The 27902-nt window shown below is 42.3% G+C and overlaps 2 protein-coding genes across 6 annotated transcripts; one reads left to right on the top strand and one right to left on the bottom strand.

Moving 5' to 3' along the window:
* Positions 1-10: 10 nt before the first annotated feature.
* Positions 11-24656, bottom strand: ZFX (zinc finger protein X-linked). 5 transcript variants are annotated; one of them, XM_038133764.1, is made up of 8 exons: positions 24592-24656; positions 18782-18870; positions 17779-18345; positions 8122-8271; positions 7785-7928; positions 7555-7689; positions 5255-5395; positions 11-3851 (listed from the first exon to the last, which is right to left on the bottom strand). In XM_038133764.1, the coding sequence occupies exons 2-8, from the start codon at positions 18840-18842 to the stop codon at positions 2665-2667; spliced, it is 2385 nt and encodes a 794-aa protein (XP_037989692.1). In that variant the 5' UTR covers positions 18843-18870; positions 24592-24656; the 3' UTR covers positions 11-2664. The 5 variants fall into 5 exon arrangements, with proteins under 5 accessions (XP_037989692.1, XP_037989694.1, XP_037989708.1 ...); XM_038133766.1 differs by lacking the exon at positions 24592-24656 and adding an exon at positions 24383-24591; XM_038133780.1 differs by lacking the exon at positions 24592-24656 and adding an exon at positions 23940-24274.
* On the top strand, positions 24247-27545 carry LOC119703717 (translation initiation factor IF-2-like). The gene is made up of 4 exons (XM_038143912.1): positions 24247-25388; positions 25549-25636; positions 26312-26429; positions 26827-27545. Exons 1-2 carry the CDS (start codon positions 24247-24249, stop codon positions 25601-25603), a joined length of 1197 nt encoding a protein of 398 aa, XP_037999840.1. The 3' UTR covers positions 25604-25636; positions 26312-26429; positions 26827-27545.
* The last annotated feature ends 357 nt before the right edge of the window (positions 27546-27902 follow it).

The raw sequence follows: 27902 nt of genomic DNA, 5'->3' as shown, positions 1-27902 counted from the left end.
TAAACGTTCATTAAAAGGAAAATATTTTGAATTTTATTTTTTCACGTTATTATCAAGTACACAATTACAATAATGTCACACATCCCTATATGGTTCTATGTATTTTGTTTTTTTCTTTTGTCTTTTTTACAAAGTGTACAGAGGGAAGGACATATACAATATTTAACAGGGTATTTTCTACAGAACAATAATTTATATTATGTCCTTGTAAAAATCTGTACCTTTTTTAAACATTAAACTGAAACATCCATTTTATAGCATTTGCTAAGCAAATTATTTAAGAATTAAAACTAACCTGTAACTAATGTCAGTACATTAACAATAACTATAACTTCATTTTCTCTTTATACAGACAAATACATTTTACAAAATCCACTTGACCAAACCCTTAATTATTAAAAAAAAAGTTTCAACATTGTGCTTTAAAAAAAAAAAAAAAGTGGGTATGATTCCAGGCTACGTAAGAGAAAGAAAATGCGTAAAATTGTGTTCTTTGTCTTTCAGCTTATTTAAAAAAATAAAGTTCAAAATGGCTAAAATCCTCAGCACTACTATGGGATTTTTTGCAGATTTTGTACACTTTCCAGGTTTCCAGTTAGAAAATGCTTGAACATAAGAGACAAAAAAAAGTAGTCACAGGCCAGTATTTTGCAAGAAGCGAGTGGGAATCTCTGCTGGGTTTTACTGCATCTGGTTTGGCATCAGCAGGCAACGGACACTACGGCCACGGAGGAAATCCACTGGCTTCAGCGGGGATTTCAAGGAAGGCACAATGCAGCACAGCCAGGAATTACACGCTAAAGAGTTGTGCAGTAGCAATATTACACGAGAGCACACCCAGCCAGGCTGGGGGCACTGCAAGCAGGCAAAGAAAGAAAAAACCATCCTACAACACAGGCAGTGACATGGCATTGGGCTCTCCTGAACTGCACGCTACAGACAAGAATTCCAGCTTACAGTGAGACAGGAGGGATGAGCAGTAGGGGCAGGGCTTGGTAACAAGACATATTACAAAGGGCCTAGAAGATGCACATCTACAAAGGAAACCTTTGTCCCTCTATCACCCCAGACTTGAAACAATCACTAAAATTCTCGTTTGAGTTCAGTTGGAAGTTCACCTGCCTAGAAACAAGAATTAACACTGGCCCAATCTCTGAAGCCTTTCCATTAGGGAATTGTTGGTTACAAATCTAACCTAATCTGGCAGGCAGCCGGGGCTGAATTCTGCAATCAATCATCAGTGGCTGGGATGAGAATCTGAGCAAGGGGAGCAGGGCCGTGTCCTAAAATCTGGTCGGTAATTAAAATGGTTTGGGTTTTTTGCTCCAAGGTTGTTGTTAAAGTACATGACTTTGTGCTTGGTACATTTACACTGCAATTAGCAAATGATATGAAGCTACTTTATAATAATAGTCTTCACGTGGCAAAATTGCATCTAATAATTGTAATATTCTCCCAGCTGTTTATAAACAGACTGAAAGAACTGGGTTAATTCTGGATACAGTACTAATTATTAAACAGCCACTGAACACAGCTACTAATGGTTCAGGAAAAACATTTAATTTAGTAACAGAACTGCATCTATCATAAGTTACTTTTCTTATTAAGGATATCTACATTACAGTGTCTCTACTCCTAATGAACTCATCTGCTCTGCTCCATTCCCTTCTTAAGCTCTCACTGTAAATATCTGGTTTCCAAAATCGAGGCACCTCTTAGTCGTAAATTCTATTCTAAAACAACTAACAATAAAAATGTGACTTGAACCACAAACTGCTCTTTCAAAGAAATACCAACATACATAAAAGCATAAAGTTTGAGGTACGTTTACCAGCACATACAGACAGTTGTGATCTATTGTTAACTCTGCAAATGGAACAAGAGTATTTTACGTTTCCAACACTTAAGACAGGAATAAAGCGGAAAAACCCAACTCTTGTAACATACAAAATCTTTCAAAGACAAAGAAGCACAGAACAGTAAATGTAATATTTGCGCATATTTTGAATTTGCCCAGGAAAGATAAAAACCGCCCCAAACCATTTTTTAAAGTATTCTTCTCTCTGAAACCAGAATGAAAACACAAAGTGAGACTTGTAACTCCTCAACCGGAAAATAGTTAACCTGCCACGAAGTCTGTATAGTTAAAACAGGACAATCAGGTGGGCCCTAGTGACTTTACTGTCAACATGACAATTCCCCATTTTATACACACCTCTGACAATTTTATCAAGAGAAATTCCGTATTTTTAAAATTCACGACAAAACTGCATCAACATGGACACTGTGAGTATCAACGAGATCAGTAAGATAAATATACTTTAAATAAACTATTACGGTTGAAAAATTCAGTAAGAGACAGGGTTTACTTTATTAAATGCAACTTTATTGTTGCCATCTTTTCTTCATTTATTAAACAAACTGAATAGAATTCAGAACACGCTATGGAACAAAAGGTATAAAAGTCAACTACAAGCAATAATCCTATTTTTATACAGCAACAAATCAAATGCACAGTATTTTTTTTGTTTTTGTTTTTTTGTGTGTTTTTTCTTTTTTTGTGTGTGTGTGTGTGTGATCGCAGGTGATTGGCTTTAAAATAAGCTAACTGCCTGAAAGGCAAATTTCCTTTATAATTCCAGCCATAAGTCTGTGAAAGAGACTTTAAGGCAGCCCAACATCTTTATGATGTCGCATAATGTGCTGGTTCTTCTCTGAAGGCCTTCGGAAACCTTTCTTGCAATACTCACACCGGTGAGGGTAGTCTTTTGTGTGAATGGAAATCACGTGCCGTTTGAAGCCCGAGGCGTCTGTAGTGCTATACTCACAGTACTCACACTGATAAACTTTCCTGCCACTGTGTGTTTTCATGTGTTTTTTCAGCTCGTTTTGTTGCCTAAAGCCCTTTCTACATCTCTTGCACCTGAACGGAAGATCCTTTGTGTGAACTGAGAGTATGTGGCGACTCAAAATGAACGGATCCGCAATTTTGAAGTCACAATGTCTGCATTGGTGCAATTTTTTACCTTTGTGAGCCGCCACGTGTTTTTTCAGTTCCGAAGGCCTGTGAAAGCCTTTGTCACACATATCACACTTATGAGGATAGTCTTTTGTGTGGACCGAAATAATGTGTCGTTTCAGATCACTCGAGTTTGAGCTCTTATGGTCACAATGCAAACACTGATGCGTTTTACTTTCTTGATGCATAAGCGTATGCTGCTGTAGCTCTTTGGTATCTGAAAAAGTCTGGAAACAAATATCGCACTTGAGCGGCGTTTCCTTACTGTGTTTAGTCTTTACGTGGGTTTTCAAGTTGGAAGAGTCGGCAGATCGGTATTCGCAATATTGGCACTGGTAGGGCTTCTCGCCGGTGTGGATCCGCATGTGCTTCTTCAGCTCCGACGGGTGGCGAAACCCTTTGCCACACTCCACGCAAATGTGAGGAAAGTTCTTGCTGTGGACGGCCAAAAGGTGGTGACTCAGTAACCCTTGCTCTGCTGTCTCATAATCGCAGAATTTGCACTTGTGCATTTTATTAACTCCTTTGTCCCTGTGCACCATCTTGTGAGTAAATAAAGTTCCCGCGTGAGAGAAGGTCTTCCCGCACTCATCGCATTCAATAAGCTTTTCTGTTTTGTTGGTCAGCTTATGACTCTCCAAGTGGTTATGTAAACTTATTTTTTTATTCGTAGTGTAATCACAGTCTGTGCATCTGTATTTCTTCTTAGTAAGAAGGTGCTCCGGGTGGTTTTTCATGTGCCTTTTCAAGAAACCTCTGGATTTAAATTTCTTTCCACAGATCATGCAGGGATAGACTGTCAACGGATGACCGTCGGGGCCGATGATTATTGCTGAAAAACAACAAAAAACCCCTTTATCAATATTATACAACAATACCACGCTTCAATAAATGTCAGATGTTAACAATAAGATGAATTGTTGAGAAAGATGGGATACGTACGTTTTACTACACAGATGTTCTTCATCTCAAATAATTCTATTTTGAAGAATTCTGACTGAGTTCACACATTAAATACGTGCAGAAACCAATGGCTGGTGCAAAGAACAGCAGCCAGCTTGTTAAACTGAGTGTCATCTAGTAAGCAAAGCACACGATCTTCTCTTGACTCTCCACAAATCAGCAGATAAAGTTTATTCTTCCAGTTTAATCACCTACCACTGACTACAATTCAGATGCCCTGAAACTAACACCTCCTTCTTACGCCATCTGTCACAGCTACAATCTGAAGAGGTACCAAGCAAGAATCAATAAGAACATGTTTCACATACAGAAACCTCAAAGCTTTGGAAATCATTTGCACTCATCCATCACCCTGATTTGTTTACCCTGAATTTGCCTAGGCACGTTAAAAAAGCTGTCTTGTCCAAAAATGTTTTATAAGGGGAACTGACTGGCTGGAAATAGAAAAGGCCAAATTTAATTTACACAGTTTACTAACTCAAGATGAACAAAACAGAACTCCTACAGTTTAGTCACAATTTGGAAAGAAACTTTTATTATTTAAGTCAAGACTACTGAAGAAAAAAATTGTGTTTTTTCAACTTTATCAAACCAAATAAATATTCTGTCTGTAACTCAGTAACAGCAGAAAACAAATTATGCCATAAAACACTTCTGTTCTCACAGATGAAAGGAAAAAGATAGGCACTACTGTCAAGGCAATTTTCTTTCACCATTAAAACAGGAAAGGATATAGAAGTTACACTACTGGAAATTAATATACAATGTCCAGACTTTCCAGTTACCTACTGAGCTGATATAATTAAATGCATTGTTCTACATATTTTCAATAAAGAGAAAAAAAAGGGGGTTTTAAAAGGCATGATTACAGAATACCATTTATCTAACATCACCTTTTAAAGTGACATTAAAATGGGTGTGGCAAGTTAAGTATTTAACTTTTTAACCCTGCTAATGGGCATCAGCTTAGCTGCTGGTCATGTGCTTGTCCCATGGGATGCCTCCAGTCACCTGGACTCTCAGGACATGGTTTCACCCAGAGACCCCGGATCCACTTGCTAGGATACTTTTTTCTATGTTCCTTTAAAACACTTGCCACAATCCAAATCACCCACATATTTAAAATTTGTAAAATAAAATATGTACTCATTAATAAAGCAGAAGTGTTGTCAACCGAGTAATTCCCCAAATCCCTCTTTCTGCAGACACTCCACAGGCATCTGTTTATGGGCAAGCGCCCGGATGAACGAGAGCCAGGCACCACACACTCACCTGTCTGATACTGCCTGGACTCAGGTCTCCTTTTCTTCTTTGGTTTTTGCTTGGCCAGCCTCCCAAGTCCAGATGACTCATCTATGTGCAAAAGAGCACTTGCGGTGCCATTCCGACTTTCGATGCCATCGTTATTATTACCTACCAAGGGAAGTTCAAAAGTTACCTACTTCAAAAGTTACTGCAGGTAATTCGAGCACAAATTCTACAATGGTAGCAACAGAAATTACAAACTATTATCTGGACATTTAATCAAACTGTAATCATATACAGCATAAGCTGCAAAATGTCTCACCATGTAAATTAGGAATTTTGTTTGGTATCATGAGCATTAGCTTTGTTAACCTAATTTTACAGGAGTACACACTGTGCAGGAATTAATGGCTTTTCATTACACAGGGAATTCTCCTTCAAATGCAGCATTTTTTGAATCTCTTTGGTTGCTAATTATGCCCAAAATGTTTAACATTAGTAAATAATAGCATGTCACAGTATCCACTGTGCCCGATTTTCTTCTCAGTCCTGAAATACATTTGTGTGTGAGCTCTCATTCACTTCTGTCTGTCTGAATTCACCTGACTGAAGTTTGTCACACACCAAGTTTCTGAACTGGAGCTGTGGTCAAAGAATCTTTCTGAACAGCCCCTAAAGTGGCAAACAAAGTACACTACTTATAATTTATACACCTGGTACTTTAACACTTACAAATTCTTTCTACTGGGAACAAAGAGCATGCTCAGTATTGTGCAACAGAAAGAAGGGTAGAGTCTCTGCCTCACAGAGCTCTGTGTTTAATACACAAATGGTATCACTGTGTGTAAAGCAAGCATGGAAGTTACAAATACATTCAAGAAGGTATTTACTGGCAATCAGTTTAACATTGGTGATTTAAGAGCATAAGTGAACTTTCAATAGTAAATGTTGTGGTCAAGTATTTCCTTGAATCAATAAAGCAAATATTTCCTAGTCAAAGCAAAGTACATAAGTAAGACAGGAAGATTCAAAAAGTGCAATATGCTCAACAGCTGTTCCTTTTGTAGGGTGCTGAGCATTAATATTCATGATTAATGTAAGGAGACTCAGAGCCAGGCACATGTGCAGAGCCTGAAGATTCTCAGCTATATGCTAGCTCCAGCGTTCCTCTGCCATTTTCAGGCCTTCATGCTTAATTTCTCCCTGTCCCCACCACCTCTCACCCTGTATGCTGCTTGCTTACTGCTGACAATGCAACCCCTCCATTGCTTCCCACATTCTTAAATTCTCCTTTCAATTCCATCTCACTGTTTTTAATGAATTCTGCTCAATTTTCTCCCCCTCCTCCAAAACCACTGAATGTTTACTATCCAACTTATTTCAAGTCCACTCAATTTTTTATGCCCACTCAGACTGGCTTATGTCATTTCCTCCTTACTCAAACTGGGCTCACCAGTATATGGCCTAAGATAAAGCTTTGGGTGCACTACCATCCATCCCCTAAGTAACTTTTAAACACACACTGCTCCCTGAAATCTTGCCCTTCCTGGCTTATGTCCAAGATTCCAGCCCCCACTGTATTCCCAGCGCAATTCTCTGCTGGCACCATCACCACAATCCACACCATGCAGACATTCAGTTTTGTCCTCTACTCCACTATTTCTTTGTTTTGTTTAGAAGGAGAAAGGGGCAACACAGAACCATTATTTCAGATGAAGTTCTGGTCTTAAGCTTACAAAAGTTTGGGAAACCAGTCTGTGCACCAGTTGGGGTTCACATATCCAACGATCAAGAAAAATGGTTCTGCATGCTGGAAATACTCTTAAGGTTCTGCTACAACTTTAATATCTACCTCCAAGTTCCTTTTATTAATAAATTAGTTATTGCCATTAGTGAAATCATGTGTTTATAGGATCCTTCTAGAAAGCACTTAAATCATGCTAGAGCTCAGTGCTGCTTTTCACTGCTACACTGCATCTTACATATTCCCATTTGCTTTCTTTTCAAGCCAGCTCTCACTGTGTCCCAAAACTCTGAGGAACAGAGGTACTTGAGATTCAATTTTTTAGCTGGAAGCTCATGTATTTCCCCTTTCACATAATGAAAATATGAAGGAAAATGCCTATTAAATAGGAGCAAGAAGAAGCCTGCCTTCCAACTTCCCTCTTCCTTTCTTTTTAAGGCTCATTATACTAAGAAACCATTATTAAACCAAAACTCCAGGAACAAACACAAAAGCACAAGTACTCTAGACTACCCTCCAAAAACCAATCCCTGGTACTTTGCTGCAGTGTCACTCGAGGAGAATTCTTTCAAGTATTACTTACCATAAGCTGCTGCCCAAGCTATGGGCATGAAAGTTTTAATTTCGGTGTCATCGATTTGCTGTTCGTGGGCGGCCGCAGCATCCTCCTCTCCTACAATCACCTCCATATAAACCTCGTCAGCTATTTCTGCAACATCTAAGATAAAACGGAGTTAAAAAAAAAAAAAAAATAGGAATGCTGCACTGCTGAAAGTGAAAATCCCTGCTCCCAAAGGAAAGCCACCTACTTACTTAAGTCTTCGTCTTCATGCTGAGAATCATTTACAGTCATGTAAACCATTTTCTCCCTTGGAATACGAATACTGCTATTCTGATCGAGCAATCCAACGGCGTGGTCATTCTCCGGCTCGCTCTCCACAATGTCTACTGTGCCCCCTAATTAGGAAGACCAGAGCAAAATATTTTAAATACACTTCACCAAAATCTATGATAAACCACAAAAAATTCAAAGTTTGTCAACTCTTTGGGATCAGACTCACAGGTTTCTACATACCACTTGAGAGAAACCACAGTCTCATGCAAAATTTCAAGTGTCAGGTTGGAGTATTCTCAAACATGTGTATTTTACCTAAATCGTCTTCTCCAGGATCTGCTTTGAATATATAGACCTTGATGACTTCTGGACAAATGCCATCCACTTTACAAGAGCCACTTTCTGACTCTGCTTCCATGGTAATTTCAGCAGAACCTTCGTGTTCTATCTTACCAGCATCATCCACTACAAAAACAAGTTATTACAATTACCCAGTCATATGCAGACAGACATATATGAAAGACATATTTATTAATATATGACTCAAATTTGGAAGCAGTTTAAAATTAAAAACTTGTGACAAAGAACCTACCCATTAATATTTTTTTTCATATCCTTGAAAATAGTGACAATAAACACAAAATTAAGTTCAAGCTGTGATCTTCTAGTTAAGGTAGAAGTGCAAGAATGCTGCAATGACAGAACTAGAGAACAAACATCGCACCAGGCAATGCTAACAAGGAAACTGTGATCTGCATCACGATGATGGTAGGAAGAAAGTACACATAAATACTTTACTCCGTGGCATAATTTCACTTATTCTCAGTTTTAATTGCTCTCTCCTTCACAACTAATAAGCTATTAATTGTTCTTTTCAAAAGCATTATCTGTTACTCAACCCTGTCTCTGATGCAAGTGGTACTACTGCTGGCCGTCAGACCTGGTTCCCTGCAAAGCACTGGTGCTGATGCTTTTCCAGCTGCCAGGAGAGGAGACCTGAACGGCACCTCCAGGAAGAAGCTCCTCCCGTTTCCTCATGCCCTCCACAGCTGGGGAAGGAGCACAGCACAGCGCTGGGAACCTGTCCCTGGTGTCCTTCCTGGAGGACCCTGCCCTGCATCGCTGCTGCAGCACTGTGCATTGGTGTCCTTCCTGCAGGACCCTGCCCTGCATCGCTGCTGCAGCACTGTGCATTGGTGTCCTTCCTGCAGGACCATGCCCTGCATCCCTGCTGCAGCACTGTGCACTCCCAAACTTTGCTTTCCCGCCTCCAGAAGGGCATCTGTGGGGTCTTGTGCCCCGGATTGGGGTGACCCCGAAAGATGGAAAAGTCTCTCCTCCAACCCATGCCTTCGAAGAAAGACTCAGTAGTCCTCTGTTGTCTGGTCTCAAGGTTGTTTATTGTTGGTTATCTAAAAGATTCTTCTCCTGAGCTGCTGTGGCCCGTTCAGCAGGTCAGACAAAGGCACACTGCCCTCCCAGGGGCTGCTGCCATCTTTGATATCACACATTACGTGTTACATGTTTATACTTTTTCCCCAATGCCCACTATCTATATTGAACAGTGACTTTCTACTCTAAACCAATCTGTGAGTGCCAACATCACCAAAGACATGGAGGCTAGGAAGGAGAAAGAAGGAGGACAGGGCACACCCAAATCCCTCCATCTCAGAACCCCTGACCCCCATGTACAAAACTTGGACCCCTGCGTACAAGGCTTCAAACCCCCCTGTACAGCACTCAAAAATCCTTCCTTTCACTTTGTGACTACTTCTACTACAACACCTAAACTTGTGTGTGTGGCTTGTCATTCTTCATACAGAGTTGGTAACTTGCTCCACGGGCTAAGATCAAAACCCCACGTGTGTCCTTGGCTGCTGCCAGGGTCTCAGAGCCCCCTGCCGGCGGCTCTGGCCATCCAGGGCACCCAGAGGGATGTCCTGGGTTCCCACAGGCACCCACATCATGGTCCAGCCTGCGCTGCTGGAACTGGCCCAGAATCCCACATCCCCATGGCTGACAGGCAGCTTTACAAGGAACACACTTGGATTTTTGAGGTATACTGTACGTGGGCACTTCCCCCCATCTTACCAAGAACAGGTTTTCAAGAAAAAAATAGTGAGTGTGCATTCACAAAAATCAAATCCAGCTCTCAAGACCTTTTAAGAATATTCCAATTTTCACAAGCCCCAGATGTTTCTTCAGTAGTGAAATTATTTAAAAATTCTTAACTGACAAAATACATTTGTAATTTGTGACTTTACTGTCACTCCCTCAGAGTCATGCATGACTTCAGTTCATGACAGAAAGACATGGAATTTATACTAACAGAAGTCTAAGAACTGTCCTATAAATGGTGAATATTTTTTAACTACCATGCCTAGGACATACCAAATACTTCACAAAGAATGCTTACTTTACTGGCACTCATTGAACTACCCTCATAAATAAATCATAGCTTTACTACTCAGTAACTGCATTCTTAAATTTATTTTAATACATACTTTAAAAAAGGCTCAAAATGTTATTACTATTATTTTCCTGCCATGAAGCCAATAAATTAGCCTTTGAATTAGATAAACTATCACATGTTCTGTCTCATGTATCAAGCATAACTGTATTTAAGCACCATTTCTTAATCAGGCATCATTACTCACAAAAAAATATGAAAAACATTAAATTATAAAGCACTGACATAAATTAGTCTGTCTCTCTCCTTACCAAAAGAACAGCAGAAAAAACTAAATACTTGAATGCCAAGATCCTGACCAGTGGCCATGGTACAGACTGTTTCAAGCAGTAGGATGTTAAAAAAATTACTTTGTGTCACAGGACAACATAACATCTGGTACCTGAACCCCAAAGCATTAAAAAGTAAAAACCTTAAGATGTTCTTCTGAATCACATTAACAATGTAGCTCCACAGTGTGTATATTCAGTTACTAACAGACTTTCATGACTTCTCTGTCGTATCCTTGCTATACTAAATGTCACTGGAACTCTGACAAAAAAGAAAACTTGCTTTTGTTCCTACACTACATTTCTGTAGCTGTTCTCCCTTGGCTGTTTGCAGTGTCAGGCACATTTACTTGGAAGGCTTTCAAATCAGTGTAGACTGACTTTACACCTCAGAAGCCAAAAGGGAAGTCTGCCACCAAGATCAACTGATGCTGGAACATACCCACGAGGAAGGAAAACCATGGCAGAGTCAATCAGAGAGAAAACAAACCTAGGTGCATGATGTGAAACAGACCCATTTCTTTTAACCAAACCAGAGTTTTTTACTGCCATTTATACATGGAAGTATCCATTAAGAACTTTCACGCAACACAAGAATTCTAGGTCTTAAAAACATGCTTTGAAATAAGTTCTCCAAGATTCTATTTTATCCAACATAATAAAAAAAAATTGTCGTACAATTTAAAGTTTGTTTATCCATGAATTCCCCCTTTATATTCAGCATTGTTTTAAAAATATAACAACTGGTTTAAATATTTTTTAACAGAGCCATTAAACTGTAAGGAAATTGATGCGTAGGAGGTATGAGGCCAACTTTTCTCATCCAAAAGGAAAAAAATTCACTCTTGACAGGTGGTAATACTTGAAAAACTGAAGTCCCTGATGGGCTTGAAAAGCAGTAATATTTGCAGTATAGGAACAGGTAACAGGATGAAAAATTGGGTGGAAAGAAAAAGAGAGGAAAAAGATAAAAATCAAAGGAAGAGACAAACAGGGTCTCTTGAGAAAGAGAATGGGTATTATTACACAAAGTACCATTTCCAAGGTATTTTGTCCTATGGCTACAGAAGCATTTATTTATACTGATTCACTGGCAGTGTTTTATGAAACTTGCTTTCTATTTAACATTTGCCCTAAGGTTCTGAATTCTCCGTGTATCTCAGTCTCACAATCTGAGAAAATTACATTAAGAAATACTTGACTGATCAATGTTGCACGTTGGAACTCTGATGATATTAATTTTTCATTTGAATTCACAGCCCATCAAGGGGTCCTACAAATTACCATCCATGGATGATCTTCATTCATATTGCTCCTCTTGGACATAAACAAAAAAAACCCCAAAACAAACAAACAAAACAGAACAAAAAAAGCCCTGCAAAAACCAAACAACAACCCTCCCAAAAAAACTCAACCAAACAAAAGAAAGTACTTAAAAGAATTAGTTAAACTTTTAAGAGACCACTTCCTTTTAAGTAGAGCCACTGAGCATTACTAAACTAATCACAAGTCACATGCTAGAATAAAGTTCAGGCTAGCAATACTCCAGTGCTGTCATACCTTGTGCCTCCATTTTATCAGGTAAGAAGTGGACACTAAAAGCTTTAAATGTCTGATTTTTTTCCCCTCTATACTAGCTGGTGGCTTTCATTCAGTAAACAAGTAGATAAAGACTAAATCTCAAGAGATAAAAAAAACCAACAAACAAACCAAAACAAAACCCAGAAAAATTACCAGACACAGTATGAATCTACATGAATTGCAAGAATGCAGTCTATGGTTAGTTTGCCAAAATTCTTCACAGACTTCACTGATTAGAGCAGCCTGCTCTTTGCATACCATGAGCTGCAAGCAACAAGTATGTGCTTCTCCAATGTTGCAGTATTTCCTTCCACATAAAGATAATGCCAGAATTGTGATTAAAAGCACAAAGAGATGAGAAAGGTGTCACATAACATGAAAGCCATGGCACATTTAAAACCGTCTAGTTAGCACTTATAAGGAAATCAACAATAAGACCAACAGGTAAAAAAAGGAGTAAAGAATAAAGCAAAGAAATAAAAGATCCAGGAAACGACAACAACAGATTCTATGTGATCTATCACAACGACAGCAATGGTTTCCTAAAAAGTACTAAATTTAATTTAAAAAATCATTATATAATAAACTAGTAACAGCCAAACAGCAATTATCTCCAGTATCTCTACCCCTCTATTAGAACAGCTTCAATGCCATTTTTGGGACAGAAACAAGCTCCTGTGCACTGATAATAAACTCCATACTTGAAGCCCTGTTGAGGCCAGCTTCCCCACACAGAAGCAGAAATATCAGGCCAAGATCCTGATCTGCTTCAATAGAACATATTTTGTTTAACCATGATACATACACTTATCCCTAGAAGTTGCTTTTAGTTTTTCTATATCAGATATTTGAGGGATAGGCAGATAAAGACTTTGTGCCCTTACAGTGGTTTATTTCTAATTAAGAAATACAAATATAACTGCCTTTACTTTTACTGGATTCCATAACTTTATAAACTTTTTCTTTCCCACCATTTCTCCTCTATGTGGGATTAACGAGGAAAATAAAAGGATTGTAAAAAATAAAACTCACTTAAGCACAGACACCTTCCACCTTTTTCAAGTACCCACTCTTTATTGCTAAAAATCACACCAAAACAAACAACCTAAGGAAAAGTCTATCTACACCAGTTAAACAGATCTTTAAAATGTGTGAATGGAGCAATTAAACAAAAATCATCTATTTTGTTCCCAAATGGTTCTCTAAGCTGCTAAAAAATGTGTATTATGGGACACTCTGCTTATAAAATAAACAACCCTATTTAAGGATTCTTAATGAAAAAAGCCATTACTATTTTCTCTAAAACAGATTAAAAGCATTGTTTTGCCCTGTCTTTGTTCAGTTATTTATGACAGCAACACCTACTTCACTCAACAGCAGACAATTCCTAGCCCACTGAAGAAGCTATTTTTACCATACACTTATTTCTTGAATGGCAAAGCAGCTTTCCTAACCTGTAAGAAAAGAGAAATCTGCTCCATTTTCATTTTAATTCATTGCTTTTACATGTGAGTACATCCTATGCATCCAAAGGTCCCTCCAGGGTAGTAATCCAGTAGAGGTGTAGTTCCTGAGCTCCCAGCTGGGATCTAACACTTGTCCTTCTTGTCCTCTGCCCCAGCACACAAACCAGACTGAGCTCTGAGACATCACTCAGCCCAAGGTAACTCTTATTTCCACCCCCTCTCAGGGCAACCTCCTGAGCAGGCTGCGACGGCTGCTGATGCCACTCCAGTGCTCAGACAGAGGCACGGCAGGAGGTTCTATCTCTGAGAAAGGAAAATGTGATTTCCTGCATCTTTAGCAACCTCCGGGGGAAAAGAGGGAGGTATTTATGCCAAAAGGCAATTTAAAGCATTTTGCTTTCTTGACTAGAAGTCTACTGGATGGCCCTAAGGAAAAGCATGAACACTATGGCTTGGTACATCAGATCCATTGCTTTCAACTTAAACATCCAACAAGGGTGGAAAAAAATTGATTTTCACAGGCCTAGGTGAAACCTTTCTCTCTCAGTGAGCTACCCTGGGCTCAGACTCCTGTAAAGAAAAGTGTTAATTCAGATCAAACAAGCAAGAGACATGTCTGAGTCAGAGAAAAGTGATGGACGGATGGATGGATGGGTGGATGGATGGATGGATGGATGGATGGGTGGATGGGTGGATATAACACAGCTCCCATTTTTGCAAATATTTAAATTCTTAAAGCTGCAGTTTTAGCCTTGTGAGGCTGCCCTTCACTCTTTCCAGACTCTTCTTTTCAAACTTTTGTCCCTCACTATTTTTACTGCAGTAAGTGTACATCAGGATACAACCTTTCACCTTTTATAGACTCAGTTAATGCCAGAGGATGTGTCTACCATTGCCAAACAGAATGAACTTAGACAAAAAAAAAAATTCCATTTCCATCCCATTGCCAGGTGCAGGGCACTGCTTTCCTGGGTTAGTAAATGTAGGATGTTTGTTTTGTTTTGACAAACACCACTTAATCTCACCACTACTGTTTCGCTTATGGAGAAATGGTTTTCCAAGCTACCAAATAATTACAGCAGTATGAGTCACAGCACAATTTATACTTTCCTGACCCAACTCATGAACTGGCTTGTTATGGAACATGCAAAAGAAAAAAAATTATCAAACCTCCTTTCATCTTTTTCAAGCCACTAACTGGTAGGTTTGCATTCTTAGTTGAATGAATATCTGATTCTGCTCTGCTGTAAGTGCCCCAAATCTACCATGGAATAAAAATGAATCTTGAGGGCAAAGACAAAGTATCCAAGAAAAAAAAGTAAGTACATCAAAAAGCAACTGGTGATATAAAGCTGTGCCAAGAAGCACTGCCTTGAAAATGAAGATAGCAAAGGCATATTAATGCCAAAGCTAAATTAAATCTAACTGGGAAAAGAAGTATTAAAATACTGAGCTCGTTGAAGCAAAGTCACAGAATGAAACTCACAGGAACTCTGCTCTTTGAAAAGACAAACCGCCCTGAAACCAACAAAGAGGGCAGAAACAAATCACGTATTTTCAGGATAAAGCTAAGAAAACGACCTTAAGAAAATATATGTATACTCAGCTCATTAGGAACCAAAATGGAAATGCTCATAGAGAGCCACAAAACAGGAAAAAGCAAAAAGATTTTGCCAATAGCTTCCACTGAAGAAAACAGATGGAGAAACCTACAACAGAAAGAACACGAAGTGTCATCCCCTGCTTTTCAAGTGCCTATCTGAAATAAGACAGGCAAAGGCATTCTGAAGAACACAGTCTAGCTCACAGAGCTGGGAAGCAGAAACATTTGACTACTGTAACGGCAGACAAAATTACATTCCAACATCTGCCCCTGCAGTTCAGGGAGTTTTGCCAGAATCAAACACAAATTTACAAGTTAGGATGAAAAACCCAAAACTGGATTGGCTGATGTTACTGCCGTTTGAAAACCAAGTTCAACTGAAGAACTGAGACAGGCATCAGATCAATGAACACATACACTGCTGATGCAAACAAAAAAAAATAATACAAAATTAATTTAAATCATATTTTTCATACAACAAAGAGACTGTTTGGCAAGACAGCCTTTACTTGATGGAAAAGCACTAGACTCTGCCTTCACAACCAGAGGAACTTGTTAAGCAGGCTTTAAACACAGTAGGTGGTAATAGGGACTTCCCTTTCAAAATGAACTGTAGAACATTAAACACAAATAGAATGCATATTTTGTAGCGTAGCGATTATTTTAAATGCTGGCTTATTTAAGGTTCTGAATCTAAACAAAGTACCTTGCAAGAGACATTTAATAATAAATAAAGTACAAAACTGCAGAAATTTGTGACTGAAGATGGAGAACACCCCAGCGCAAGTGAAAAACTGAATTTCTGTGCCTCCTGCCAGTCACCAGCTGTTGACAACTGGCACATCTAAGAAGCCTTCCCAGCTAGGCAGGGATCATCCAAAGCAGCCTCCACCAAGACATTCTGTCCTTGTTCAGCCCCTGCCAGCGATGAACAGGACACACATCCACCCACCCCTCTCTGGGCATTTACACGGGCATGGTTTGCAAAGTGCTCCACGGCAGCAGCCCCAGAGGCCCTGCTCTGCTGCCAGAGGAAAACCAGCACAGGAGGGGTGAGCAGAGACAGGGCCACAGCGCCTGGAAGAGCTGTGGCCAAGGATATGGAAGAGGAAGGATCACCACCAGAATCAGGTCTCAATTATCCATAGGCAGATTATCCAGTCTGTTGTCTATGCAGCAGGTTCAGAAGCATTTGAGCTGCTTTCATCAGGTTTAACTTGGTCCAGAATCAGAAAGTTTTATCTGTACCACAGCAGACAAGAGCGCATTTATCAGTGTGGATCAACAAATTTCAGAACAGATCCCCTGACCTATTTCACCTCAGTACAATCCTGTAGTTTAATTGACAATATTTTGTGTGATCCATATTTTGCATTATCCCATTTCATTGTTTTCCCAGATAATAGAGAATTAACTGTACCTCATATAAACTCAAAACATGGCTGCAACAAGGTTACTCAAGGAACTCAAGAGATGATAAATTAAGAAATGCAGTGATCCTAGGTAAGGAGAAGCAACATTAAAATTTGTAAGTACAGAATACAAAATTAAAACAAGTTATTATACATTTCAAAAATATGTCCAAAAGTAAAGAAGGGGAAAAAGGGGAAAAAAAAAAGAAAAAAAGGTAACTGAAGCAAAGCACGAAGTACACCTCATAAACGAAATCATTTAACACCACACAAAACTGAAGTGCCTGAAATGGCAATTAAACAAACCAACCTAACACTAACAAGGCTTTTCTGCTTCTACAATAAATAAACGTTCAGCATGACACTGTGATGTTCCCAGGTGCTGCACTGAGTAATCACTATAATAAGTAACATACTTGGAGTAAACTCCAGTTCACACAAATGGATATCCTCAGTAGAAAAAGGATTGATGATATGCTCTATTTTTCTCCACCCTCTATTTAAGCCTTTTGAAATACAATTCAAAGGGATTGTGCCACTACTCCTAAGAGAGATTAAGATAGTCACTTCCCAGCTATGAGCAGCAATAGCTACTCTTTTGTTAGCTGCATACCTCTGTCCTTTGCTTAATCAAGAAGAAATCACATCCTAACTGCAAAGAAAACCATACTGCTGTCTGTATCCACAATAAATGGGAGTGCAAGAGATGAGGGCTTAGCAAAAAAACAAGACAAGGACTGGATTTTCAGAAGCCACGGTTTTTTAGTCTTTCTTTTCCATGAAATATTTTTGTTCCCTTAATGTGTTGATAGTCATCATAGCACCCTGCACTTACGAGCATTTTTAAACATTGCCACATTAATTTTCTTTCAGTTTTTATTACGTATATGGCATTTAGTTCACTGCAATTGTTACTCTTTTGTTCATATGCTATAAATTGCTACAGAAAAACTTATAATTAGATGTGATTTGCCAGTATTTCTCTCCATTAGCTTCACCAGAACTTTTAGCTGGTACACGCTCCTAAAAATCCCTCCGTGTGAGTACACTTGTGAGATCTACATTTCAATAAAAAATACTAAAACTCTGCTTTGGGTATTGTCTTAAGCCCTCCCGCAGATATTTCAAGCCCATACGATAAGAACTTTGATGGCTTTACCCAAACACTTACAGGAAATCATAAGGTAATCATCACAGTTGCCCTTCTCATCTTGATGTTCCACAGGGATTCCATTGGCATCGATCACTGCCTCCGATGCACAGTCTGCCACCAAGACTTCCTCAGAAACAACATCTGTTCCCAGAGTATCAGTGACAATATCTGCTTCTTCAACGTTATCGTGAACTACGTGTTCTACGTGTCCAACTTCAGGTACATGCATTGACTCGGTGGTCAGCACATGCTCTGGGATAGACATTGTCTCTGCTGTTATGTCAGAAGCTAAAACATCATCCGGGACAGTGCAATGAGCCAAAGAAACCTCTTCGGCCACGTCTGTGTCCAGCACTTGTTCAGGAATAATGACTGTTTCAGACACATCTGGCTCGTCCATGATATCTGGGCACTGAACATCCTCGATAACAACATCCTCAATGACATCCTGGATTACTACAGAGTCTGGATCATCGGGAACAAAATTATGCACAGTTATATCTGAGTCGACCACATCTGAAACAAATACTGTTTCCTGTACTTCCACAACAATCTGATCCCCATCCATATGTGCTGCATCAGCTCCTGAAAAACACAATTAAAACAGCACTTAAATTGTAAAACTGTCTCATATGAGGTGCTTAAGAATTGAAATTACTTCTGTTTCACTTTCACACTATGCTGCACTTCAGTAAAACAAGCATAACAGCATATGAACTATTAAGATAGATAAAGCAAGTCCTCAGTAGATGCTAACTAATTAAGATGAGCAAGATCTTCTCTCCCGAAAAAGATTTGCAATTTTTAGACTCTCCCCCAACACCCAAACAACTATTAGTTGACTGAAAGAACAGTAGCTCATTCATATTGCTGTGAGTAATAAAAACAACCCAAACTCAAAAGCAACTACTCCATACAAAAGCATTGATGCAGCACAGCACTTCTAAGCAAAGGCAGAATAAACAGTAGTCAACTGCATTGAATATGAACACTCTTATCTACGTATTGTCTCCTTACAGACCTGTTGGATCAAAAAATGCATTTGGCTCATGTGGCTGCAATTCAAGCCCATCTTCATCCATGGCCTTTAACTCTCATCAGTCACACTGTCTGTAGAGATAAAGAAGAAAGGTTATTTCACTCGTATTGGGTGCAGAAGGTTGCCTCTGTCTGTGCACTGAAAAGTTGCCATTTTGGGTGCATGGAAGTTAACAGCACACAGCACCTCATGACTTTAAGATGAACTGGATTTTACCAGGGATTCTAGCAATAATACTCTGGATGACCAAACACCCACTGTTTGAACTAGAGTGTGAGGTCCAACACTCTGGGTCCATTTCTCAAAACCCTATGGCTTCACAAACACAGAAGCAGCTCATAAAGGAATGTGAAAATATGATTTTCTTATCATCTTAAAAAAAAAAAAAGAGATTAAGACAAAGCCTAGAGATATCCCTGTGAGAACCTTAATCCAATATATTCCTACTCAAGGAACTCAAGTCCCTGTTGGTTGGGGAGAAATACAGAACTGTGAAATCATTAAGGCTCAATATGATAAATTAAACACAAAGAGCTCATTATTTGAAATGCACACCAGTCCTGATGTCCTCATGTTCATTCTTGGGCAGTCAAGAAGAGTTCACTCTTACGTCACTTCAGGAACAGAAATCACCAATGTAAACTGCTTCCACAGTGTAACATAAAATGTTTTCAAACCTAGATCTGCAAATATTTTCAAGACTCTTGCCCTAAGACAAAGCACCGTAAGTATCACAAGTTAGTTCTCAAAAGTTACCAAATGTCATGTTCTACCAAAACTTTTGAACAGCATATCAACATTTCAATGCATACTGACTTAGGATTTCAGTCTTCTTAAAGAAAGAATGAAACAACACCACAAAGTTAAAATACTTGCAAAAATGTCAAACTGCAATGTAAATTCTGCTGCTCAGATATGCACATTACAGTTAGGAGCAGACAAACCTAGCTAGGTAAACTGCAGTCTAACAGAAACTTGTACTACTCCTTTGCACGTGCAGAATGACCAAGAGGCAACAGAATGTTGCTTCATGTTTCTGCTTGTATTTCTGTGGAAGATGTTATTTTTCTTACTCCAAACGTTTCTCACAGTCACAGGCAGAAAGCTTCCCATTTCTGTGATACTTTCACAAAAGACAGATAAAACATCAAGATTCTACCCAAGGTTTCCATAAGATTCATAACCTTTCCAAATTACATCAACTAACATTTACATTCATTAGGGCTTTATCAGGCAAACTGCTATACAAAACAAAAAATTAACTAGTCCAAAACACAAACCTAAACCCATAATCTAGAACAAGTAGTTTCTAAACTTGCCCCACTTTTTAGCTCAAATTTTCTCTTCACCTCTGGAACTCTCTTTTGGGATATTGTCCAGCCTCCAGTGCAGTCACTTGGGCCTTCTCTTTTACAGAAGCTGAGGGAGAAATACAACCAGGCATTGAACTGCAAGAAAGAGTGGAACACTAATAATTTTCCAAGGTGTTCTGTATTTATTTGTGTGATGCTGAGCTGGAAGGTCTCTGTATTTAAAAGACAGCTGTGCTAACAAGTTGTGGTATCCAAGTGGACATAAATTGCCTCCCAATTTTCTGTCAAGCACTTCCACCAGACGTGCCCACCATGAAGAGGAACAGCTCTTCAGCCAATGCTTTTTTTCAGAACAAAGAGCATAAGAATAGTGTTTCTCAGCCTCAGATGCAAGAAATAGCTTGACTGGTGGCAATCAACTTCTGCCACGCCACAGAAACAAAAACAGAGTAACAAAATCCCATACAGTAATTCCAGCAAGAATTATTCATACCCAAATCGCTTTCCTCCATCTATTTGGTATACACCCATCCAGTCTACTACCAATGTCCTTCCTCTTCATCTTGTCATATTTTCTGTGTTGCCTTCACTGTTTAGTTTCTTCTCTTCTGTTGCTTCTTTTCCAACTTTTGGTATGCCTGCACCAGTATCATGTTCATTACATCACCTGCTGATTTAATCCCTCCATCTTCTAACTGCAGTACCCTCCCATCATTCACACAAACCTCTGCTACTCATCAATTGGTAGCAAAGATTGTACCGGCAATTAGGTTTTTGGTTTTTTTTCTGGTAGGAGGCAAAGGGGTTCAAAGGGCTGTCAGAAATAAAACTGCCTCTCTCCTCAGACTACACACACATAGGAAGATGGAGCTCTCTGTCCTGATCTCTGGGAAAAGTTCAGATGCCCTTTGTGCCTGTGCTTTTGAGGGCTGTTTTATCATGCACATCAGCCTGCCATCTGCTGCGACCTGACCTGACCAGCCTGAAGTGTCAGTTCACCACCTGAAGAACTGGCACTCGTTTCCTCTGCTTCCGGCTTTCACCACCTACCTGACCACTCCACCACAAATTCCTACTCCTTATGATTCATGCTTGTACTTTCTCTATCCTATCTGCTCCCTAAATTCCTCACGTCACTAAGTGAGGCAGTCTTTCACTGTCCTTCTGTCTATCCTCTTCACCCCTGAGATGCAGAGGTGTCCATCACTACTTTCCAGCTTCCTCTAAGTGCCCCTCTTCCCTGTTTTTCTTGTTTTCTGGATTCCAGGCACCAGATTCTAAACCCAAAATATCCCTGTGGTGTTCAGGAGTTGCAGTTCCACAGCAGTGACAGCCCAGCACACCACATAATTCCGGCCTCTTCTGCACTGGTCATGTCTTCTCACCCACACTGGCAAAACGTGTTTAAAACAAAGGCTCAGGCTCCAACAAACCAAAGACACTTTTTTTGGCACATGGCTTTCAAGTCTGAGTCTTAAAAAGGCAACCAAAATTTGCTTTGGTGCTTGTTCAAGAGCAGAAAGAAATTTTAATGCTTTCTCTTTTTTTCCTCTTTTTTTTTTCCTCTTACTAAATAATGTTTCTCAAAATGCACTTTAGCATACAGACCCAGCCAACTCTTACTGCTGTGCAGGACCATAAAGAGTTTGGACAAATGCACAGGCCCCACATCCACAGAAATCTGCTGCAAGAAGATGACCAAAAGAGGATGCAGGCACTAAAACAGGAATTAACTGAACTATCTGAAATAAAAGAAGTGTCCAAATCAGAATCTGCAATCCAAAAAGGCATAAAGTAACTTGTCTATGGCTGAGGCAAAAAAAAAAAAAAAATACAAAAAGATTGCTGAAAACACTTCAGGGTTTGAGCATTCTAACCAGGAGATGAGAAAAGGCTTCTTCCTGCTTGCTCTTCTGAGCAGAGGGTGAGCACAGGGGCACAAGATGCAGCCACACAAAGGAAGGAACACCACAGGGCTCTGTATCTGTAACAGCAGCTCCGTGACACAAGAAATACCAGCGTTGCTTCCTGCAAGCACCACAGAGAACACCTTCAATTCCCTGGCAGGCACCCCAAGCTCTGTGGTACCATAAAGGCCAGGAAGCAATTCCAGCTGCTCGCTTTTCTGCAAGATTTCAAGGAGGACAGAAACTCCTCTCAGTCCTTCCAAATTCTACCTGGCATTTACTTCAGGATCCAGCATCAAAACTAACAGAATCAATTTTTCAGGTCCATCTTGGGAACCCAAATTGTCAAAGAAAAGCTGGTGCCCAGCCATGTCCCTACACTTGGTCCTTCTCAACTGTGTGTCTCTTTGTTCAAATCTCAGGAATTCTGGTAACACTCTTCTACCACTGGGACAAAAAAAAAAATCGGGAGGCATCCAAAATCAGGTTTTATAACCTCTGAAAAGTACGAAATACCTACACCTTTTACTCGGCTTGGGTCCATGGATCAGCTTGGCCAGCTTCACATGGATCAAGAACTAATACAACTCTGTAATACACTTAATTCTGTCCATACAGTTAGTTTTTACAAACTGATTTTTACCTATTTACTCAGAGACTTAGCTGGTTTTGGCTTTGTGGAAGTCAAGGTAACATTTTCAAGGAGAAGGACAGATGGGAAACTACATATTAATGGAAGAAATGGTATTACTATATTAGCAATAATCTTCCAAAATAAAAATGATCGTGAGAACAATCAGTCAAGAAAAGCAATGCAGACAGTGCACTGCCACATTACAGATCCTTGACTCAACAGACCTACCAAGGTAATCAAGATGAAATAAAATGAAATAGACAAGCTGTCATGTTTTAAAGAAGGGGCAACTTTAAAAATAGAGTTCCTGTTTAAAAATCCTGCAGAAACTGTTTCTGTGCTCTCACCAAAAAAAAAAAAAAAAAAAAAAAAAAAAAAAAAGGAAAAAGAGAAAAAATGGGAAACTTCACAAAAGCCATCCTTGTGAAAAAGAAACACAGAGCATAGTTATTTGCCTTCTCCTAGTTTTCCGTAAGGCCACAAACCAAATACCCAAGCAGCAAAACTCTTACAAATCTAGCCATAAAGCAGCAAAATTCCCCACGTGCAAGCGCCGGCCCCTACCCACGCCGGGATGACTTAGTGTACAGCCACAACCACGCTCCCGGCGTGCCTTGCTACATCCCATTAAAAACTGCGGCACGCCTGGCATGCCCCATCTGGGTCAGAGCCCCGAGCCACCGAGGCTCCGCGGGGCTCCTGAGGCGGCTCCGGGCTCGGTCCGCGCCGCTGCTGCAGTGTCACCACTCGCCTGACGTGACCCACTTGTGGGAACGAGAGGCACACACACACACACACACACACGCAAACTGCTCTCAATCGCACACGCAGGAAAGGCAAAAAACCCCCTACACTCCCTATAGGTTCATTCCTGCCTTGAAAATAACCCCCGTTGTTACTAGGTGGAGGAACAGAAAAATAAAACCGAGGCGTAAAAACGACATTGTAACAATGTGATCGTTCAGCTGCTAATTCCTTGACGCATCTCCCTCAGTTTTGGCAGGGGAATCAGTGCTGCTGTTCTCATTGCGGTTCCGTAAAAAAAACAAAAAAACCCTTCAAGTCATTCCCCTCTTTGTTGTAGTTCAGCGGTGGGGTATTTGCAGAAACCGGTTAAAGAAAAGGGTTTTCTCCAGATTTCACTGGAATGTTGTGCGGCAGGCGACAGTAATTCCAAAAGAAATAAGCTAATTCTTAACGAAACCTAAATTAGGGAAATGACCGATCCCAGGCGCACCTTTGAACCAGCACCAAGGGGGCCCCAAGGGGATTAGGGGGCTGCTTACGGGGCGAGTGGGCGAAGGCGGCTGCGGGAGAGCTCCCGGCGCTGCCGAGCCCGCGCCGCCCGAATCCCCGGCAGGAGGAGAGGAAGGAGATGGCGGGGCAGGAGAGGACCCGGCCGCGCAGGGAGCCGCGGCGAGCCGGAACGCGCCTCGCTCCGCTGCGCCTCGCAGTGTGGCAGCGGGAGGCGGGGAGGGTGTGCAGGCTGCGGGCGGTCCCTGCCGGAGCCCCGAGGCTCCCCCGCCCCGCCCGGCCCAGCCCAGCCCGGCCCGGCCCGCGCGGGGCCCCGGCTGTGCGAGCGATTAATTCAAGATGGCGCCGGCGCCCTCCGCCCCCCCCGCGCGCCGCCATTTTGTCTCCTCCTCCAGACACCTCCGAGCCCCCCCCGGCCGGGCCCGCGGCCCCTCACCGGCCCCACTCGCCTCCCCCCGGGCCTTCAGCCACCCACCTCCACTCCGCGTTCCTCACGCCACCTCCCCCGCCGCCCCGGGCCGCGCCGGGCGCGCGGGACCCGCCGGCGCAGAGCCCGCGGCCCGCTCCTGTGGCGGAGCCCTGGCGCGGCCTAGCTGCGGCCTCCTCGCGGCCTGCGCCGCGGCCTGTGCGGGCAGGGGGAGGCCCGGGCCGGGCGGGCGGCAGGGCCCGGCCCGCAGCTCTTACCGTGCGGGTGGCGGGCGGCGGCGCTCGCTCGGCGCGGCCTCTCTCAGCGCGACTGGGCCGAGCGCGGCGGCGGCGGCGGCGGCTGCGGCGGGGCGGGCGGGCGGGCGGGAGGGGAGGGAGGGGCCGAGCTCGGAGCTGAGTGGAAGCGGCCAAGCTCCCCGGGCCGGGCCCGCCGTCAGCACGTCACGTCACTGCCCGAGAGAGCCCAGGAGCAGGCGGAAGGGAGCGCGCCGCCACCGCCGCCTCGGGCCGCCCGCCCGCCCGCCCGCGGGGGCCGGTGCGGCCGAGCGGGCCGGGGGCCTGTGCGGGGCGGGCGAGGCGGCGGTCGGGGCGGCGGGGCGGGGGCAGCGCGGCGGCGCTCGGTCCCGCGGCTCCTCCTGCCGCCGCCTCCGCCGCGGCTCGGCCGCGCCGCGCCGCCCGGGGCTCGGCGTGCGCCCGCGGAGCACGGCGGTGCCCCGGGACCCCGTCCCCGCCCGACCTCTCCATACCGGGCGAGCCCCCCCCGCGCGCCGCCAGGCCCGCGGCCCGGCCCGGCCCCGGAGTGCGGGCCGGAGACTCCTCGGGCTCGGGTCTGCGCGGCGGGGAGCGGTTTTTAGGGTGCGGGGACTCCGCTCTGGGGTGGACGCGGGCCGAGGGCCGCGGGTTGAGCGGCCTCGGGTCACCCCGGCGCGGGGCGCGGCTGCCGGCGGGAATTGCCGGGAACAACAAGGACAGCGGAAAGCAGCGGGGTGCGGTGCCGGACCCCGGGTCCCCACGGAGAACACGGACGGCGCTCCGCGGGGGCCACTGGCACTCACGTAACAGCAGAACTGGGGCGGAGGGGGGTGGTGGTTCGCATTTTGGGGAATAGGGAAAATTGGAAGTAATTTGGCGTTGAAACCTAAGGCCTGTCTAGAGTTGTTTCCTCATCCTTGTCATAAAAGTTAATAAGAATTTTTATTTTTATTTTTTTTTAAGGAAAGAGTTGCTGCTGATCCATGAAAGATGCACCCTAAAGCTTTTGAGGCATTAGAAATTAAGTGGGTAACCCGATGGATGTGAGGAGGTACCTTCAAATTGGTTGCATAATTGTGGGGCCTGGCCTCAAGGAGGTTTCTTCAAGAAGCGTTTTTAACGTTTAAGGAAACTGGAAGGAAATTGGCTGTTGCACTTATCAAATGATGCAAATGTGACTTATCTGGCTGAGAACAGCGAATGTGTCATGTTTATTTTGCCAATTAGCCTCTGGTTCAGCTTTGACCCCACTTTAATTTTATGCACTAGTCTTTTCTATCTTAACACACAGTCATAAAACATAAACTGGGCGGTGCTTGGAGTTTATTTCAGTACAGCATTTGATAAACATGCATCCTGCAAACTTTAACGGTGTGTAGTGGGTTGACCCTGGCTGGATGCCAGGCACCCACCAAAGCTGATCTGTCATTTGCCTTCTCAGCTGGGCAGGGAAGAGAAAATGTAACAGAGGTTCATGAGTTGAGATAAGGACCAGGGGCCATCACTCAAGAAATACCTAAGGGCAAACAGACTCGAATTTGGGATATTAATTTATTACCAACAAAATCAGAGTCAGGATAATGAGAAGTAAAATAAATCTTAAAAACCACATTCCCCCCACCTCTTTCTTCTTCCCAAACTCTACCTCCTTTTCCCCCAGCAGGGAAGGGAGATAGGAATGGGGTTTATGATCAGTTCATCACAGAGTTTTCCTCCCACTGCTCAGGATGAGAAGTCCTTCCCCTTCTCCAGCGTGGGGTCCTTCCTGCAGGAGACAGTTCTCGATTAACGTTTCCAGCACGAGTTCATCCCACAGGCAACAGTTCTGCACAAAATGCTGCAAGGTGGGTTACCCTGCAAATGGGGTGCAGTCCTTCAGGCACAGCCTGCTTCAGTGGGGGTCCCCCAAAGGGTCACAAGTCCTACAGGAAGCTTGTTCCACCATGAGCTCCTCATGCCATGGATCTGCAGGTCCCTGCCAGGATCCTGTTCCAGCACGGGCCTCCCATGGACTCACAGCCTCCTCTGAGGCATCCACCTGCTCCATCTTGGGTGTCCTCCATGGGCTGCAGGGGAGCCTTGGCTTTGATGCCTGGAGTGTTTTCTGTCCCTCCTTATCCACTGACCTTGGTGTCAGAGTTGTTCCTCTCACATGTTCTCACCCTGCTTTTCTCTGCCTGCAATTAGACCTGCACAAAAAACTTTTTTATTTTTTTCCTCTTCTCAAATATGTTATCACAGAGATGTTCCCACCATTCCTGATGGGCTCAGCCTTGGCCAGCAGTGGGTCCATCCTGGAGCTGGCATTGGCTCTGCTGGACATGGAGGAAGCTTCCAACAGCTTCTCACAGAAGCCACTCCTGTGGCACCCCTGCTACCAAGACCTACCTGCATAAACCAAACACACCATGATACTGAGAATGGAAGAGGAGCAATAATACTCAAAATTTTATTTTATTTAATTCCATTAAGGTAATAGTAAAACTTTTGTAGACTCAGCCCAGATCTGGGTTTCAGGAAGGGGTCCTAAAATACTGACTTTTGCAAGGTTTTCTGAGCTTGACCATACATGTGATATTAATGTAAAATAGTCTTAAGTAAATATTTTTGCCAGCATGGAAGAGGCTAAGGGGAAGAACAGAGAAGGATGATGGTTAGTTCATAATCAACAGAAAGGTAACTCTAGTATAAATAAGTAAAAAATTGGAAAATATATATGTTTGGAAAAATATATGTTTGAATTTAAGACTCTGAATTTCTTTGAAACAGGGGAACATGTTTCCCACAGAGATTGTAAAGCCTCTGGATTTGGAGATACTCAAAACCCAACTGGACACAGCCTTAAGCAACCCGCTGCAGGTGGCCCTGCTCTGAGCAGGAGAGCTGGGGGAAGACAATCTGCAGAAACACCTTCCAGCTTCAACAATTCTATGAGAAGTAAAATAAATCCAAATCATAAATTCTATGATAAATCAAAAAATTAATTATTTTTAAAAATAATAAATTCTATGATTTCTAAGCCAGTTTTCCAACAAACATAAAGCGCATAAAAAATTCCAGTGAGCAGCACAATATGCTCTAAGGTCTTTGGTTCCGAGGATGTTTTATTCCATTTTTGTTCACATAGGCAATGGAGATCGAGAATGCAGGGCACGTTGCCCTCAAAGATTCAGCACAGCCATTGTCATGTTATTGCAGAGGAAGAGCTTTAGAAAACTTTAGTGCCACTAAAAGGCAAACGGCTGGATGTTTTGCAGTCTTCTTTGTAAACTTATTTGCTAACTTCTTGACTGGCTGGGTGTTCATGCTGTCTGTAT

This window comes from Motacilla alba, chromosome 1 (genome assembly GCF_015832195.1).
Source record: "Motacilla alba alba isolate MOTALB_02 chromosome 1, Motacilla_alba_V1.0_pri, whole genome shotgun sequence".
NCBI classification, from domain to species: domain Eukaryota; kingdom Metazoa; phylum Chordata; class Aves; order Passeriformes; family Motacillidae; genus Motacilla; species Motacilla alba.
The sequence above is the reverse complement of the archived record's forward strand: the minus strand, read 5'-3'. Positions and strand labels throughout refer to the sequence as shown.